Genomic DNA, 19,348 nt, shown 5'->3' with positions numbered 1-19,348 from the left:
ACCAACGGGGAGGTGGGGACTGACACGGCCGTGAAAAGGGAAAGGAATATGTTTGGGTTGCAAATTAGCCCCAAAACATCAGCTGTGACCCTAAGTGGGCTATGAGAAAAAAACAAAACTTCCTCGAGGGATTATGATGATGATGATGATGATGATGCCCTGAAGAACTTCACAAAAAAAAAATCACTGCCACTGTCGAGGAAACTTTAACAATATATAACTGGAGTCGATGGTGAATTTATCCTGTCATCAGTCTCTTATCTTTCAGGAATAAAAATGTTTGTCCCTGAATGAAAACATCACTAATGACAATGCCTCTGTGATGAAAGGCTCAGTCAATACGTCACCGGCTTCCTCTGAGGAGCTGTGGTTTTTTTGTGACATATGTGCTACCCCCACTCCCACCAGCCCACCCTCCTTTGTGTCTTTAGATTCCCTGTTGTCAGGAAGGAGGTTGGCAGGAGTGTGTGTGTGCTCCTGTCTCTGTGTGTGAGTGTGTGTGAAAAAGTCGTTAGGGCATCTTTTATAATCTGACGAGGGGAAGAAAGCCCTCAGTCAATTGCCAAGTCTGGGACATCACATCACTGTGAGTTGATGTGTTTGTGTGTGAGACAATGTCAAGGCGCGCTGTGACAAAGCTTTTTAACTCGTGCAAAGAGTCAAAGGTCAAACGCTAGACAGTCTTATCACATACACCCTCACATTATTTCACTCGCTATCTGTGAGACACGATTAACCATAACGTCATTTCGTCGTCAATTGACTGTTCCATTTTTACAACCCAAGCTCTTACTCAACTTCAAAGTCATTTTAATGAACACAGTCCCAGAGAAACAATGATTATATAACGTGTCAGACAGCAGGAAGACACACAGTCCCACCCCATCCTTTTAAATCACATGAGTAGGAGCTTTTGGTGTTCTGTTAGTTTTGCATCACACTGGTTAGACTGTAAACTATATGGTTGAAAGTGGACTCTGTTGAACATACAGAATGATCCACTAGGTTCTAGTTCTATATATATATGTGTATATATAAACATGGCATCACATGGCGCTTTATGTTTAGGAAAGGTTTGCTCATACACGCCAGGTCTGCAGTTCTTTGCACCATAAACAGTAGTGCTCTAAGTCAAGATGGTGGTTACACAGTAGATGCCATATAACTCCATTACATTCGCAGTAGAACACTGCAGGTTAACTTGAACAGCAGTTACATCACAGGGCAATGTTTTACGAGAATGTGTTTTTTTTGTTGTTGCCGATCTGCTCTGTACACACGACATCTACTGCATGTTTGTCCATCGCTGGAGGAGATATTTTATTTCAGCCATGCAAATTAAACTTATTCTATTTGACTTGACTCTTTATGAAAGAGTGTTTGTGTTGAAGAGTGGTAAGTGGTGAGTTTCCAGTTTGCTCTCCTGGTTTCTTGCTCACATGTCCAGCATCTGAGGAAAAAAAGATGTTATTTACAACCATCATGGCAGAAATCCACATTTCTTGACCAACCACACTCCCTGAAGTCCATATGACCTGTAAGTTTCATCACCCCAATTTACGTTTTTCTCCTTCTGCACTGAATTCCCAACGGAAAATCAGATTGTTTGAGGGGCCGCAAGTTGTTATTCTAATCAATTTAATAGTTCAGGAAGCGACCACAAACAAACAGCTTGTCTTTTACTGTGACCGACAAAAATAACACTGAGCATCAAACCCCCATCGTCTATGCGGAAGAGCTCCCAGAGGAACAGGAACGCACATCAACAGTATTTAAACCGACTTCCTGTGTGAAGTGGGAATGCGGCTGCTGGTCTGATTGCAGGAGGGTGCCGAGTAATTACATACCCCTCACACTTAATCGTACCTTGAAAATGGATTAAGTCTCTCGCTCTCAGTCTCACACACACACATTTGTTCTCACACTCACAGTGTACTGGTGTACTGGGTGAGAAGATTTAGGCCACACATTGATGTCATGGCAGAATACTCACCTTGCAGTAAATCAGTAAGAGGATTATGACTGTGACGAGGAGGCCTTTGTAATGCCCAGCGGCAAAGCATTGTCGAGCCTTGTTTCAAAGCTTACATAAAACCTTCACACATACACTTTGGACAGCTATCCTTGTTGGGACACTGCTTCAATTTACGTGGCCATCCTGAACAAAGCCTGTTACCTAACCTCAACCATAACCATAGTCAATACCTAACCCTAACCCCAACCCTAACCCTAACCCTCACTCTAACCAAAACTGTAGCGCATAACTTTTAAATGTAAACTTACATCCTTTACATTCAAATAATTCTCAAAAGAGTTCACACAACTTTCCATGTTTTTTGTCAGTATAGCAGTGTTTAAATCTTGTGTAACCAGGTGACAGACATCTTGCTTTACATTGCGTCATTAAAGCAAGATGGCTGCAAACACGAAGAAGAGTCCATGGAAAGTTTCAGAAATGAACGCGACAGCTCAGTAATCCAATCCTTCAGTAGTTTGATGGGATCAACCAGTGGTCTGCAATCTGTAGTATCAGAAGAGACATGTCCCCTCTCCACCCAATAACACATTAATCTGGAACAGCAACACCTATTTGACCCATAAAATGAAGATAACATCATGTATAAACTGACAAAAACACTGCTGACATGTAGGCCTAGACCAATTTATGTCCTTCCATTACTTAATAAATAAATATAGAAATGAATAAAACAATGTTTGGATTTTATGTAGCTTATGCTTGAGGAAACCTGCTGGCATAAGTATATGGATCCAAATGTGTACTTCTTCTTCTATGTAAGTGTTTGAATGGTTTTCCAAATTTCAAACACAGGTCTGTAGAGTTTGGGGAGATGTTTAAGTATCGCGTTTGACGTAGACAACGGATGTGACGAATATGTTTAGTTGAGGAAATATTTAAATATTTAAATATTTAAATATATTGCCTTGATTTACAGAAGCTACAGAGAGCCACCGCTGAGAGGCTGAAATGCCACATCCAGCTCTCGAGACACCTGGGATAAACGCAACTTTTCCTCAGTCAGGTCTGATAGTATTGCTTGACAGCCTTTGGGTTATCTCCAGGTTCTCCGGCTTCCTCCCACAGTCCAAAAACATGCAAATTTGGGGATTAGGGAAATTGGTCACTCTAAATTGACCGTAGGTGTGAATGTGAGAGTGAATGGTTGTTTGTCTCTATATGTGTGGCCCTGTGATGGACTGGAGAACTTTCCAGGGTGTACCCCGCCTATCGCCCTATGTCTGCTGAGATAGGCACAGCACCCCCCGCGACCCTCTGGTGTAGGATAAAGCAGTAGATAATGGATGGCTGGAATATGGAATATGATATCATATCTGTTATAAATTGCAACTTTAATCATAGCTTTGACCTTTAACTTCAGAAATAACAAATCTCATGTGGATATTGTCGACAACAGGAATATAAATGAGGACAATGTGTCGCAACCGAAACCTTCTGACATACATTGGATATATTGGACATATTAACTCGGCTGTTGCAAGTATCATGTGTGACAGGAAATAAAGAAAATGCAATTATAGTGACCAGCTTTTTCCACCACTGCTGACAAGGAAACCACACATTATATTCTACCTGATATTCTGAATTCTTGGCAAATTCCACAGCAAAACTCCACTCCGGCAGACAAGCTGCTGTTTCGTGACAAGCGCCGAGATAGGGTGAGATCTGTGACATGATAGCCGATGATAAGACTTGAATAACACAAGGAATGTCGGGATATTACGTACACTGCTCTGCAGTGAAGTGGCTTTTCCTTGTCAGCATGGCTCCCCTTCCTTTAACAACCCTGTCTGGAATGTTAGACGATGGTGGAGGGGGAGCAGGAGCAATGGCAAGAAATCTTCTAAATGATGCATACATGATATATATGTTTTTATGCTATTTTTATGCTTATGCTATTTTATCATGACTGAATGCACAATAGTGAACAATCTTCAATTACTCGTTATCACAAGAAAAGCAACAGATATTTGAATGACAGCCAGAGACGCGCATGTAAAAACCTCCTACAGCCTCGTTCACCCCGGTGACTGTGAACAGAGCCTGTATTTTTCCACTCACTGGAGCTCCAGGGTTGTGTTCACAAGCAGAAATCAGATCCTCTGTGGAGTATTCAAGGAATGTCTGGCATCCTGTCTTCTACGTTGAGTGCTACACTGTGGGCTGGTGATGTCATGACATATGAGCAGATAGATATCGCAGAGCTGAAGGCAGACCTGTATCAATATCTACCTTTAATACTTTTCTTTTTTTAATAAAGACTTGGTTTGTGCTCCTTGAATATTAGTTTGGATAGTGTGTTGGCCTGAAAAAGTCATTGACCACCATGCTGCGTGGCCTTTTCATGTTAAATATCTCTTTACTTTAATTCACAATTTTTTTCACATCTATGTCATTGAACTTTTGCTGATATAATGACACAGTGACATACAAATATACTGATTATACTGCATCAGTGGCATGCATAGACCATTCAAGGTGCAAGGGCTCAAATGAAAAAGGTCACCCCAAATAATTATTAATTGCTTTCTACAAAATTAATGTACACTCTTAGAAATAAAAGGTAGAACCTTTTCATAAAGGTTCCACCTGGAACCCTTTTGGAGGGTTCAACCAATAACCCTTTTAAAACCCTTTATTCAGGAAAGGGGTTTTAAAGGGTTCTTTGGATCAAAATGGTTCTTACATTAACCTCAGCCCTTGTAGAAGGACCATTTTGGAACCCTTATTCATAAGAGTGTACAATACATTAAAGCTAACTTACGAAAAGTATAGCTCATGTTATTTTGGGGCAAAGTTACACACCTTTAATTAAAAAATTGAGGCCACATGGATTTATGGATTTGTGTAATGACTGTGGGGCTTTCCTGTTTCCACAAACCACTAAATGCACCGAAGTGTGATATCTAATACTACTTTTGATGAAGTGGGGATTTTTGACCGACAAGGACAAACAAGTTCACGAATCACATCTTCTGGGTTCCTGACGTAAAGCCGAAATACCAGGAACATAAATCATTTGAAAGCTGTGGGCAAAAGCAAACACGGGGGGACGTCTAAAGTCTGACCCGCTTTAGCTGGTGTGGCTGTCTGACAAGCTGCAGCAGGTCCGACAGGACTGTGAAATGATTGCTATTCATACGCTCGAACCGCTGGTCCTCGCAACATTACTGCAGTTCTCCATGATGGACTGAAACAGCACAGCAAGCTGAGACCAATGAAATATGTTTGTCATGTTTGTTGTCATTGTGTCCATCTTTCACTGAGGAAAGTGATCATACTCCTGTGTTGGTGACAAACTAAGCCCTCGGCTCAACAACAGACAACAGCTGCCCCATTTCTTTAGATGTGATTGTGACGTACAGTGTGTGTACTGTCAATATATTATTTCTGACGACTTTTAGTTTTGAAGAGAGCGTAAGCATGTCTGAGAACCAACCTTGGACACAGTTGCGTGCTCTAAATGAAAACATAGCAGCCAGCAGAGACACAATAATGAAACTGATAGTAACTTCTGCTTAAGTCCACAAAATCTTAAGAATATATTCGTAATTTTCTCTGACCATTAAACAGCTTTTTATGGCTGGAAACTGATAATTGGGTCACTTAGTAAGTAACTCACTCCCCACACCAATTGTCCATAGAGAAATCAGCAATTTTACATCAGCAAACACAGGAGTTCCACTGCTGCCCCCAACAGTAACTTCAAATGTATTATTTTGTAACTTCAGGTGTTGAAAGCCTTTATTCAGATTAACCTTAGTGACACAAACTAACCAAAGGAGGCTAAAAAAGCAGATTTTCTCAGTGGATTTGGGTGCGAACCAGTCTTGTATAAAGTACCTTAGAGGGATACTTCAGTAAAAGAACAAGTATCGTAGCAGAGAATGACTTTGGTAGAAGCGGAAGTCACTTTTTCTGATATTACTTATCGAAATCTTAAAGTATATGACATTTACTGTAAGTATCAAAAGAACTTTTCTGGTATGAAATATACTTAAGTCTTAGAAGTAAAAATATTAAAAAAGTGAGGAGTTAGGATTGAGCCATGGCTAAGTGTTAGGGTGAGTTGTCTTTCAACTGTGGGTTAAACTCCTGGCTCTGCTACTCTATGTGTCCTTGAGCAAGACACTTAACCTAATATTGAAGCGTGTGAATGGGTATGAAAGATCATCAAGTCAAGAAAAGCTCTATATAAATACAGACCATCACCAACTTCTGATTTTATTTGGTCGTAACGAGTAATAAACACAGTTAAGTGCAGTAATGGAGTAAAATTAAAAGTTGCTAGAAATACAAATAACAAAGTAAAGTACAGATAAGTGAATTTTGTACTTAAGTACAGTAACAAAGTATTTGTACTTCACTACATTACAACACGTGTAATCACTTCAGTTTGAGAAAACAATTTCTGAAAACCTGAATAATCCCTTTAACTTGTCATATTAAAGCGATTAACCACATTTTATCTGTTAATCTTGTGATAATTTTAAACATCCACTTCCATTTTGCTGCAGTAAATTGTGCAAAATACCTAAAATAGAAGAGCTCTTTTAAGAACATGTGATTTGTAAGATGTTGTCAATATGTGCTGGGCTCAATAAGGGTAGTTCTCTGATGTGGTGAACACATGTGGGAAGACCCTCGTGTGGAGGATAAAGCGGTAGAAGATGAGTGAGAGTGAGAGTGAGAGTGAACTGAAGAGAACATTAAGTGCAGACAGATTCTCCAAAGGAATCCTCAAACTGACAAACGTCACATTTACTGAGTGTGAGCGCCATCTTCTGGCAGAAAGACTTACTCTCTCCAGTTGACGTTACAGCCTCCACAAAAACAGAGCCATGTGTGCATTTGGACTGTTTCAGTCAGGGGTCTGCAACCTTTCCACAAAAACGGTTTGATACAGGTTTACATTATATTCAAAATAAAAATTGCATTTATGAAATTTAAGAAAACGGTCGACGTTTTATTGCTGTTTATACACAATTAAATATCTCTATTGTTAAATAAAACAGAATTATGTCGACCGTGTCCGTCCATTGTTTTTGGAATATTAATAAAATATAAAAAAAATAACCCACTTTGAAATAAATAAAACAATATTTCGATTGTATGTGGTTCATCACGTGTGAGAAAACCTGCCTGACGGATCCAAAGATGTACAGGACTCCATGTGTACTTCATCATGTACACAATACTTCAAGTTTGTCAAGGCTTTTTAATATCACTTATTTGATGTCGACATTGGATGTGACACAATATTCAAACACTTATTTGTTGCCTTGATCTCTAAATAAGTGGTGTTCACTTCAAAGTTACAAGGAGCCGCTTCGGAGAGGCTGAAGAAGAGCCACATGTGGCTCTAGAGCCGCAGGTTGCAGACCCCTGCTTTATGTCCACCAACACAATCAACGTTTCATTGGAAGCCTCGGTGGTCCACATCTGGAAGGTGATTTTATTTTGTGTGATCAGCAGATGTTGCATCGGCCTCTTGCTGTCGCATCACTATTCAAATTTAAACTGAAAAAGCCGGGCTCTTAGAAAACTGCTGAGCTATTCTGCAGGAACAAAGGCACCGGGACGACAGTTATTGGTCAAACCTGGTTTGAACAGTTGCCTCCTGACCACTACTGTTAATGAGTAACTGTGCTGTGGTCAGCAGTTCAGAGGGACATGTGAACACTTGAGCAATTTGCATGTACATTCACTGACAAATGTCAAAATGAGTTAATGATTAACTTTAACGGCAACATTGGAAAAAAAAAAAAATATACAACATGCTATTTATAAACCAGTCAGTAAAATGGCAGCTTCAAAGGCTAGAAGTGATGCAATTCTTACAATAAAGTTAATACAAGTTGTGGTGAACATTTTTCTTGCTGGCAAGAGAAGAAAAAGAACATGCGGTGTTACAGTAATAGCTGCACTCCATACAGGCATAATGTGTGGAGTGTTGTGGCTTCACACCCTGGAATAGAGCCATCATTTATTAAAAAACACCAGCGCTCAAAATGTCCGTTTAATGCCTTTTTAAACATGTACATTTGTGAACATCTGGCGAGGGAACAACAAGCTCTGTTTTCAAAGCACAACAACATGTCTGCTCTCTCTCGCTGTCGCTTTCTTATTAATTATAGTTGTAGTATATTTATTAGTATTTTGAGCATTTTCTGACTGGCTGGTAAAGAAGCAGATCATTATCACGTAATAACGTGATGAGTTTATTGTGAATACAATAAACTATTACACATTCTTAGATTGACAGGAGGAAATTTTGCTGTATGATTGTTTTTGATACACTTTTGATATTTGGTGAATAACGAATGTGTCAGTTCAAGTAGTTTAATTATGACTTAGTATTTCATAATTCTGACTAAATATCTCTTAATTATGACTTAGAATATCATAATTGTGACCTAGTATCTCATAATTGTGACCTAGTATCTCATAATTATGACTTAGTATATCATTGTTATGACGTACTTTCTCATAATTATGACTTACTTTCTTATGACTTACTATCTCAATGATGACTTAGTATCTCATCATTATGACTTAGTATCTCATAGTTATGACATAGTATCTCATAATTATGAGCAAGTTTCTCGTAGTCATGACTTAGAATCTCATAATTATGACCTAGTATCTCATAATTAGGACCCGGTTTCTTATAATTATGACTTATTTTCTCATAAATAATTATGAGAAAATAATAAACATCATGAGATTTTAAGTCATAATTATGAGATACTAAGTCATAAGACTTAGTATCTCATAGTTATGACTTAGAATCTCATAATTATGACCTAGTATCTCATAATTATGACTTAGAATCTCATAATTATGACCTAGTATCTCATAATTATGACCAAGTGTCTCATACTTATGACTTAGTATTTCAGGCTTCCATAAGTTTGATAATAATGAAACACTTTTTCCTCTTCTCCCTCACTCGGCGTCGCCACAGATGATCCGCATATGAACCGCTGATTATATATAACTTTGTATTTTCTTCATTTTTCAAGGACACCATAAATCAGGGAGGATTCTTGACTTTAACTGTGAGGAGTACAGCACTTGCACTTATCAAAGAAGTATATGTGTTTGTTTCATGGTCGTTCCTGACAGAGTTGAACGTGTTGCTGCAAACTGCTGTGTTTCCTCAGCCTCGCGCTCACTCAGCCCTCAAGGACAACAGGAACGTTACTAAGCACCGCCCACTTCTCGCTCTATCACACACACACACACACACACACACACACACACACACACACACACGCGCGCGCGCGCGTGCCAACGCTCTGCCTCCTCTTACGTTGTTTTTTTATTGGACAGAATGAAAAGATAACAGTGGCCACGTGCTCATGTTTACATATCTTCAAATTTCAGGCGGGATTTTTTTTTCTCTTCTTCTTATTACTTAAACACAAAAAAGCAGAGAGAAGGCACACAGTGAAACAGAGCAGCCACATGAGAAGACACACTGTCAGACTTTACTTTATTCATTTCATGTAGTTTTTCTTTTTAAAAGTTGAAACATTTGTCATAGTCAAACATGGGAAATAACCAGTCAGCAGATATGTGCAGCAGACCATTCAGTCTGTACACTTCACCTGTGTCCACCAAAGAAAAGAAACGTCATCACAACAGAGAAGGTAAGTCTGATTTATCCCTCTTTCTTTGGTATTTTCTTAATGATTTTGCCTGTGATTAAATCAAAGAAAATCCAAATGCATTGATATAAGACACAATCATTGTTTGATCTCAACTCACAGAGAGTATTCTTACAAAAGTAGCCTCTTACATTGTAATCTGTCCTTCCTTAAACAAAGTTTAAAAGATCATATCAGTTTGTCATCATTTCTGTCCACTAATACTCACTGGCCACAATATTAGGTACACACTACATTAGTTACACCGTTATTACATTAGCCTGTTACATTGCAATGGTATTACATTTCTATTAGAATTTAATTTGTCTGAGACCTTCCTAAAAGACACTTAAAAGATAATATAAGTTTGTCATAATTTTTGTCCACTAACACCCACTGGCCACAATATAAGGTACACATGACACCGAGTCTAATGGCAGGAATGGCAGGCAGTGTGGTCTTCTGCTGCTGTAGCCCATGTGCTTCAGAGTTTCCTGAGCAGTTATGTGATTTACTCTTGTCTTTTTATCAACTTGTACCAGTCTGGTTATTCTCCTCTGACCTAATTTCTCTTTTTCTGGACCAAATACTAGAGATGTTTGTGCATCAAAACTCTGGTGTTTCTGAAATCCTGTTCAAAGTCACTTAAATCAACTTTCTTCTCCATGCTGATGCTCGGTTTGAACTCCAGCAGTTTGTCCTCACCCTGTCTTTATGTGTAAATGGATTGAGTTGCTGCCATGTGATGAGGTGATTGATTATTTCTGTTTTCAGACATTTTAACAGGTGTACCTAATAAAGTGAATATGCATATTTAGGATACAGGGTTTTCTTCAGTCCTACAGTTTAGCACAAAACAAAATCAGTAAAAGCACAACCACAGTTAAGTGCAGGTCATACTAAGTTGATGACATTGGAATTATGAACAGGATAAACAGTCATTTCTCATAATGGAGCGTTTATCAGTACAGTTGTTACACTTACAACTTATTTTTACTAAATTATCTGTGCCTGAATTTCAAATGTTCCACTTCTGGCGTATCGTACCGCATCTTACATCCATTAAGCTTTGTTATTTGTTGTTTTAGACAGGACAGGAAATGCCTGTCACTCGTTTGCTGTTGCTGCTGCTGCTGCACTCAGCCCCCATGTGACTGGGAGAGGTTAAAAGAGGCCTCTGGTGATGTCATAGTTTTCCCAGGCTCCTGTGGAACGACGGGAAAAAGTAAAAGACAAAATAGTGGTGAGAATAGAAAAAGGAGGATAAGAATGGACATAAAGAGAAATATTCTATCCCAAATTTGGACAGTCCCTTACTGTAAATGTTAGATTCTAATTTATTTATTATTTGATCTTAGATAGTTTTAGATTATACTTACTTGTTTTTCTTGAGCTTGAGTTTATCAAATGTTGTTTTTATGTCATTCACTTATTATAACAACAGTTTATTACATTCAAAAAAACACAAAAAGACACATTGAAGATTATTAAATATAACCAACACCACCAACATAGTCATTATTCATATTACTCTTATGCTGCATGTCTTTCACCAAATCTTTTAAATCCATTGAAATTGAAGTTGAAGTTTTACTATTTGTCACTAGGTGGCGCCACCTTTTTACTCTGACCTCTCCAAAGTAAAGGGCTGGGCAGCAACGAGAGCTCAACACTACAGATGATGTGACTCTGGCTAATAGAGAGATGAGTTCACTGGATGTTTGCCGCCAAACGTAGCTCTTTCATCATTCCTATCCTCTGCTTGTGTTATTGTTAGCTCATAAGTGACATCGTTTCAATCAAACGATCCATTGTCTAAATGTAAACCCACACTCGGTGAAGCAGCTCTTAACTGGAAGAGGCTGCTTCAGCCTGGAGCAACAGGTGTGGTTGTGTAATCGTTGTCTGAGGTCTGGTCCTATTTTTGATGCTGCTGCTGCTGCTGCTGCTGCTGCAGGGCCCGGCGCCTTTGAAGAGTGCTGGTGCTTAATATATGTGTTTTTATGTATGTTAGAGGTCTACGTCAGTGTTGTCCTGCACTGATAACATCACACACACACAGAGAGAGAGAGTGGAGAACAGAGTATAGTCATAAAGAAAACCCAGAGGATTGATACACAAGGTCCATCATCGTGGGCTGCTTCATTTGTTGTTTTCAGATCTCATCTAATTTGTGCCACGTTGCACGAAGCGTCTGAAACGTACATTTGAATGTATGGCAAGAATGTGTCTGTGTGATAGAGAGAGAGAGAGAGAGAGAGAGAGAGAGAGAGAGAGAGAGAGAGAGAGAGAGAGAGAGAGAGAGAGAGAGAGCACAGCCTTGGTCACTTCTATCACATGCGATGAAGCTCTTGGGAACTCAGAAGGGGAAGCAGTTAAATATTCAGCGTTGTCTTAATTATTCAAGACTACCTGACTATGTGTGTATATGTGTGTGAGTATGGAGGACAAAACCTGTATAATAAATAAATAAATAAATACAGGAACAAGTAAATAAATAAATACAGGAATAAATAAATAAACAAATTAATAAAAACAGGAATACATAAATAAATGCATACATGAATAAATACATGTATAAATAGAAGAATAAATAATATAATAATGCTTTACATTTATTTCTAAATTTCTGCTCACCTACATTTATTTATTTATTTCTTCCTGTATTCATTCATTAATTTGTTCATTTATGCATTTATGTATTCATGCATTCATTTATTTATTATTATGGCAGGTTTTGTCCTCCATATGCAAGCTTGTGTTTTTGTGTGTCTGTGACAAAGCCATATAAATTAAAACGCATGATAATTTTATTTGTAATATTCACATATCATATTGGGAGTCTGTAAGTGTGAAAATGGTTTCTCACGATACAATGATTCTGTGATGATCAGTATATTGCGAGACAATCATATAGCGATACATTACCTGGATGGAGCATCTCTTAGCGTAGCTTTCTGCACCATTACCTCGCTGTAAACTCCCTCTTTGTCAGCCAGGTAACATCCATCCAAGTTTCCCCTCATTCATTTGAGCAGCGCCACCACAAGGAGACATGAAGTAATGACACTCAGCGAGTAAAATGACTTGAGCGTGCCTTAATTTAATTAAGATATTGTCCTGGCATATCTATTATTGTATTGCACGTAGAAGATTGACAATATATCAGCAAATCGATATTTTGACCCATGAATATTGAGCAATACCCTTAATAACAACAATAATTCAATCTTGTTTGAATTCAAGTATTGATTTGAATTAAACAGTGTTGGAAAACATGTCCATACACTTAGTTCAATGTTGTGTCTTTTCCCTTTAATTAAATGAGCTTTCGGCAAAGACCATATATAAAAAGAGGATGTCTTCTACTCTGCCAGCTGAAGCTAATTATCTAAAGCTAAACAGGAAGTAAGAATATATATATATATATGTCCCCTGGAAAACTAGAACTTCACGACTGGTCTATGTGAGTCAGTGGGAGTTGTAACGAAAGAATTTTCTTGATATTTTCTTGCGCTAAATAGAACATGATGATTTGATTGATTGTAAATGATGTTCCCATTTAGAAAAAATGAAGCACTGCACATGAGGGGACACCAGTGCGATTTGGGTTTTCAGTATGGTTGGATGAGGTTCGAAGACAAAGGTATATAGGTCAATAAAGGTGAAGAAACTCTATATGGAGCTAAGATCTATGACCAAACTATTTTAAATCCTGCAGAGAGTTGCTACACTAATTTGTAACAGGGAATATTCCCATTACTTTTTTTAGAGAAGCTGGAATCAGGAGATTTTGCTTTAAAAGATCATCAGCGAAAAAGATAATCAATCATCAAAGTTCTTGCCAATCCATTTTTTAACAGTGTCAGCCCTAAATTACATCTTTAGCTCCATTTTCAATGTGACCCATAATGGAGTGCAGGGAAATCGTTCACCATCTTCCATTAACTGCGGTGAATGGAGTCACTCATCCAATCCCATCTGGACTGTGTGCCACTCGCAGGCTGGCAGCGGACAGCTCACATCCCCTTATCGCAATCTCAGCTTCCGCCTCTGAAGTCACACTTCAATAACGCTTTCTCCTTGTCTTGTCTCCTCACATCCAAGCAGGGGGAGAGAGTTTGGCCGTCCACAGAACTTTGAGCCGGATGTTTCCCGTAAAAACTGGGGCCTAATGTGTGGAAGCACCTGATAAGGGTTATAATGACAGAAGAACAATTGCTGACAAAGTCAGGCCCGTAAGTGAGAGCCAATTTCACTGTCCTATAACCCAACATTGTGTGTTTTTTTTCACAATGGATCACAATATTCCACGAATTCTGGCAAACTAAATGTGAAGTGATGAAAACAAGTCACCCGTTTATTTGCTTTGTGGCACTAATAGTCATGTGACATCAGTTTAGATACACGTTAAGAAAGGAAGTTCTCATATTTACAAGTATCCAGAAATAGCTCCGTCAGCCAGCACTGTCAGTATATCAGTGTCCTGTCCGAAGCTGGGGCCCTGCAGAAGTTTCCCACACGTGTCACAGGCCAATGTCATGACAAGAGGGAGCGAGAGAGAGAGGGAAAGAGGGCCAGGGAATGGGAAGGAGGGAAGATTAGGAGGGAAATAATAAGTACGATAAATGGGAGCTTACAGGCTCGAGTTAGAAAGGGACAGGGGGGTGAAGACAAAGGGACTGGCTGGTGGTCGGGCAGATGGCTGCAGTGGGACATGGAGAACAGGAAAAGGGGCACAGATGGGCGGAAGCACTCAGTGGTGTAGACGTGTTAAAGGTGAACCAAGTGTCTGTGAAACTGACCCCGATATAAAGCTCCTTCAAAATCAAATGCAGAGGTTACGTAACGTGGCGTTAATGGCGTTCTCACTAATGAAGGAAAGATTCCAGGATTGTAAACTCTACCTTTGTTGTTTTACCTGCGTCAACACTATCGGCTGCATACTGTACACTGTAAATGTCCCAAAGTGTCCTGGACAGCAGATCGGTTTACAGAGTTCCCTGACAGTTGCCTTTGATGTCTGGTATGCAGGTCCATCTATGAAGTGAGGCTCCAGATAGCGGCGAGTGTCCCATCCAGGCTCGCTAGATTTCAATAGCACTCGAGCCAACTTTGAACTTGGCTCGCTGGTCCCCCTTTCACGGGCCTTAGATTGAAGAAAAGCATGAGACAGATTCTGCACGAACACTTGGTGATGAAGTTGTTTTGATTTCACTTCATTGTTATTTATTTGAACATTTGAAGATTGCTTTGAAGGAATAAGACAAAGAAAAAAAGACAATCATCTGTTTCATATTGCCATCAAAAAGGAAAAAACAACGATTTTGTATTTCTCCAAAATATATATAATATTTTCGGTCCCTTTGCTTCCATTTAAGGAAATAACCCAGTTATATGTTTGTTTTTGTGTTGGACTCTGAATGGGTTGGCCAAAACAAACTAATCTGAATCATAGGAAAACAGAGGGTGTCTGGCTCTTTGCCTCTGATCTGTCCCTGTTGCTGCAAGTCAGCCATAAGGAAGAGCTGCTTTTCCATGCACATTGTTTATTTTCCCTTATTTCTTGACTTGGGATGCTATGATAAGACCGGATTCTCATTATCTGCTTCTTTCTCCTTGTTTTCCGAACATTTTCAAGTGAACAGCTTTGACATGAACAGTTCAAGACAAAGAGAGAGGCCTTTTGTATTTGATCTGAATCCATAAACTTATATAAAATAAAATCGAATCGAATTACAATGAAACAACACTAGAAACAAACTAGACCCTTGCTCCAACTGGGTCGCAAAATCCGGGTCTTCTTACTGCAAAGGCAAGAGTGCTAATCACTAAACAAACCATGTGGCCCTCAATGGGAACATTAGGTACAGAATCGACACCATGCTCCTTTGGAAGAAGAGCTGAAACTAGTGATTGAGACAATAAAGGACAATGTTTAAAGGTGCCATATGTAAGAATGTGGCCAAAAACGGTTACTACATTCAAATTCTAAATACAGAGGTCTTTTAGGTTTAATTTTCTGTCGTAACTGGCAACCCATGGTTGCTCGGCAGCTGAGACTCTACTGACTGCAATGATTGGTAGACGGCGGTAGGTGGCACCACATGCCAAAACATAAACATGATTTGCAGTCTGCAAAAGATTTTTTTTTAATGCAAACATTTTGGCTATATTGTTGTTGTTGGTGAGTTCAGTTTGTGACATATTAAGAGGATTTTATGGCCAGTTTAGATTTATTACATAATGCACCTTTAATGACGCTATAAATCAGGGCAGAAGTAGGTTCATTTTCCAATTGACTTCCATTCAAGCAAAGTTATTTTTTGCAGTTAGACCCATGATAGTAAACTTTATTTGTATAGCACATTTCATACAAGCATTGCAGCTTAAAGTGCTTCACAATTAAAGAAAATAACATTGAAAAAGAAAAGAGATGCAAATACAACAATAAAACACTACACAGGGTGGAATACAATAGGTAAAGGCTAGAGTCAAGAGGTTTAAACCAACGTTTAAGTCGGCTTCACTTTTCAAACCGAGCAATACAACCACTTTTATACACAATCTATGTCTGAATCCTTGAAATAGAGACATGTCAACATGAACTTGTCTTATTCTGCAAAACACTGAAGTATGATAGACTCTCCGCACAGATGTATTATCATTCACAACCCACTCCCACTTTGCAGTCACAATTTGTCACGATGATTAGTGATCACCGAGGTAAGACCTCATCTAGCACGGAAGGAGGAAGTGTGGATGTGCTCAGTGAAGGGCGTCTGTCCAGAACAGCACAGGAGTCAGTGCACACCTCAGCTTCAAGTTGCTCCATAGGAACTGGGGATGGATGGCAGCTGTTTCCCTGGAGACCTGCACTCGGAGAGCCTGCTCTCTAATTACCGACGCCCACCCAAGTCACTCGCAAAGGCAGGGAGCGTGCCTCAGCTCGAGACCTAAGCGCAGCACAATAATGAACATCTCTTTGATTTTACATTGCATCGCTTTGTTTTGAAAAAGTGCTGTTGGAAGGGAGAAAAAAAGAGCAAAAACAGCTGCAGCTGAGGCCATGGAAACTGGAAAGGAAACAACATAATCCTGGCATGAATACAGAGCTGTGATGACAGACATGAATAGATTGTGCAGTAGCATCCACTAATGTAAGTGACATTATATGCACCCTAGCATGGCTTCCTTTGCTGTGCTCCATTCTTGTCATGCTACAGGAAGAGACGACATGTAAAGCTTAAGCATTAAGAGTCACAGGCTCTGAAATCGCCCTTGACATAGAAAACAACAGCAGATTATTACTAGACCTGCTGCTGCTGCTGCTGCTAGCTGCTTGGATGTCTTTCGTGACAGTTGACACGAGTGACTCATGCACCCAGAGCTCTGGAAGGAAAACGCTTCACTTATGTTCCCCAGAGTGTCAATGATGTGATGCACAGTTCAGTGGAGAACAAAAAAAAACAAAAAACTGCTGCGCGTTGCAGCCTCTCATTTTAGCTTGGTCAGAATTTAATTTGCTTCTCGATGCTGTGATCTGCTTTGGGACGTGAGCCACAGTTAGAGAACTGAAACAGTGACAAAAATCATGTAAATAAGAATAATAAGAATCAGACATAACATGAAATCAAAGCAAGTTAACATTGTTTTTTATTAACATTCAATGCTCACACGCCAAGACATTCTGTACTGGCATTTGCAACACAGCAGTTTCCATGACCTTTGACGACCTCCGGATCAGTACTTTTGGTCCAGTTCTGATTTTCCTGCCTTCTATGGGACATTTGGAGCTGGACAGTTTATAAGTGACATCTCCAGAGAGGAGCAGGGCAGAGCTGACTGGTGGAACAAAGTAACAGAAAAGATACTCGTCATTTTACACATAGCATGTCAGTTTTTGAAAGTGGAAGCTAGGGATGCATGAGATTGGACTTTTTGCTGATTTCTGATATATTGGACTGATTTTCCCTGCACCAAACTGCAGAGGTCATTTAGCCTCTTCTTTAATGAAATTATGCATTTCTTTCATTGAGCAAAATAAATAAACGTAAATAATACAATAGCTGTAGAATCAAATAGGTCAAATAGGTAGTAGCCAATTTAGCCTACTGTTGTACCTGTTAAAGCCAATATCTGCAGATACCGATAACTTATGGTGCGTTTCAGAGCCCATCCAAACAAATGGCATGTGGGATTTATTCTACCTGAATTGTACTAGCTCCTACTTCAAAGCGTTCCAGGCAATTGAAGTCGAATGTTAGAAAACATGGACGATCGCCGCACTTTCACTTTATTTGTTTGAAGAGGCATTTTGACCGTCAGCAATTCAGTCTACTTACATACACAAGCGAGCCGTATATGTGAAAGCGATGCATATGGATATGTAACGTCATGAGTATACTTTTACCGTAGCCCTACATATCTTCATGCTAACAGCTAACGACAACGACATAATTTCACGCCATAACATGAAAAACAAGTTGTGATAGAATTGCTGTGCCTAAAACAACTCTACACGCATAAAAGTAAAGTTTATAGCCTATTCATGCGACTCCATGGGCGCCGCCATTATTCTCCGACTTCATTTTGGTGAAGTGGGGGGGGTAGGTCGATCAGCCCCGACTTCGCTGGTAGGAGGTCCCACTTCGACAGGCATTCAAGTGCCCTTTTTGCAGTTGTTGGTATAGGATAAGTCCCACGTCCAACTGGTTTGGATGGGCTCTGGAACGCACCATTAGTGCAGTTTTTTACCAACCCTGGTCCAGCACACCTGATTCAGATGAACAGCTCGTTATCAGGCTTCTTGATAACGAGCTGTTCATCTGAATCAGGTGTGTGACTGAAACAGTTGGCAGTTGTCATCCGCACCCAGGCAGCTATTGATAATGTGTTTTATGTGTATTATCTCAAATGTGACAGTGAAGGCGACAGTAGCTCAGCGGTCGAGCGAATCGTCTTACAACTCAAATTTTCTGCGTTTGAATCCGCTAGTTTACATGCTGATGTGGTGTCAATGGGTGACTGGCAAAGATACATAAAATACAGACCTTTTTCCTCAAATCATCCTCATTTTCTATTGAAGACCTAACACTATAGCGATTGGAACCATTAACTTGTCAGTAAAATGTTTAATGTTTAATGTTTATAAATCCAGCAAGAATTAGGCACATGTTCTCATAGACTTCCATGAACTGCTCCACTGTTCTGACTGGGAGACTATGTCCGTTTTTATATGTACAGTCTATGTTTACCTTGCATGCTATTGCTGTACAGCTCCAGTCTTATTTCTGACTGTAGAGAGATGAATGGAGAGAGGCTAAAGTTGGACGGAAAAATATTATGTAATGTACTACCTGCAGCCGTATATATATATATATGCCCTTTCCTTTGGTATTAGGCTGTTGTTGAACGTGGTCTTAGATGTCTTTTAGTGCACTGGGGGACCACAGAGTGTAATAATAGCTCAGGTATTTTGTGTCATAACCCTAGGGTCCTCCGCGGGTCGTTGAGCCCTCTGCGGTCTACATCCCCAGGCGTGCTGGTGCTGGGTGAACGTTTTGTTAGTAGAAGACTTTTTTTTCTTTTTAGGGATGTGCTAATATTTGATTATGGAAAAAGTTCCAAAAACAAGAGTGAAAAATGCTTCGGATTT

General features: G+C 39.5%; 1 protein-coding gene across 1 annotated transcript in view; it reads left to right on the top strand.

Annotated features, from left to right (window-relative positions):
- Positions 1-9,601: 9,601 nt before the first annotated feature.
- neurl1b (neuralized E3 ubiquitin protein ligase 1B) overlaps positions 9,602-19,348 on the top strand; it is a 29,243-nt gene continuing 19,496 nt past the window's right edge. The window contains exon 1 of the mRNA XM_083891278.1: positions 9,602-9,693. Within this exon, the coding sequence (XP_083747404.1) occupies positions 9,618-9,693 (76 nt within the window). The 5' untranslated portion in view covers positions 9,602-9,617. The remainder of the gene's footprint in view (positions 9,694-19,348) is intronic.

This window comes from Microchirus variegatus (genome assembly GCF_963457635.1).
Source record: "Microchirus variegatus genome assembly, chromosome: 6".
NCBI classification, from domain to species: Eukaryota; Metazoa; Chordata; class Actinopteri; order Pleuronectiformes; family Soleidae; genus Microchirus; species Microchirus variegatus.
Note: the sequence above shows the minus strand (reverse complement) of the source record. Positions and strands in the feature narration are given on the sequence as shown.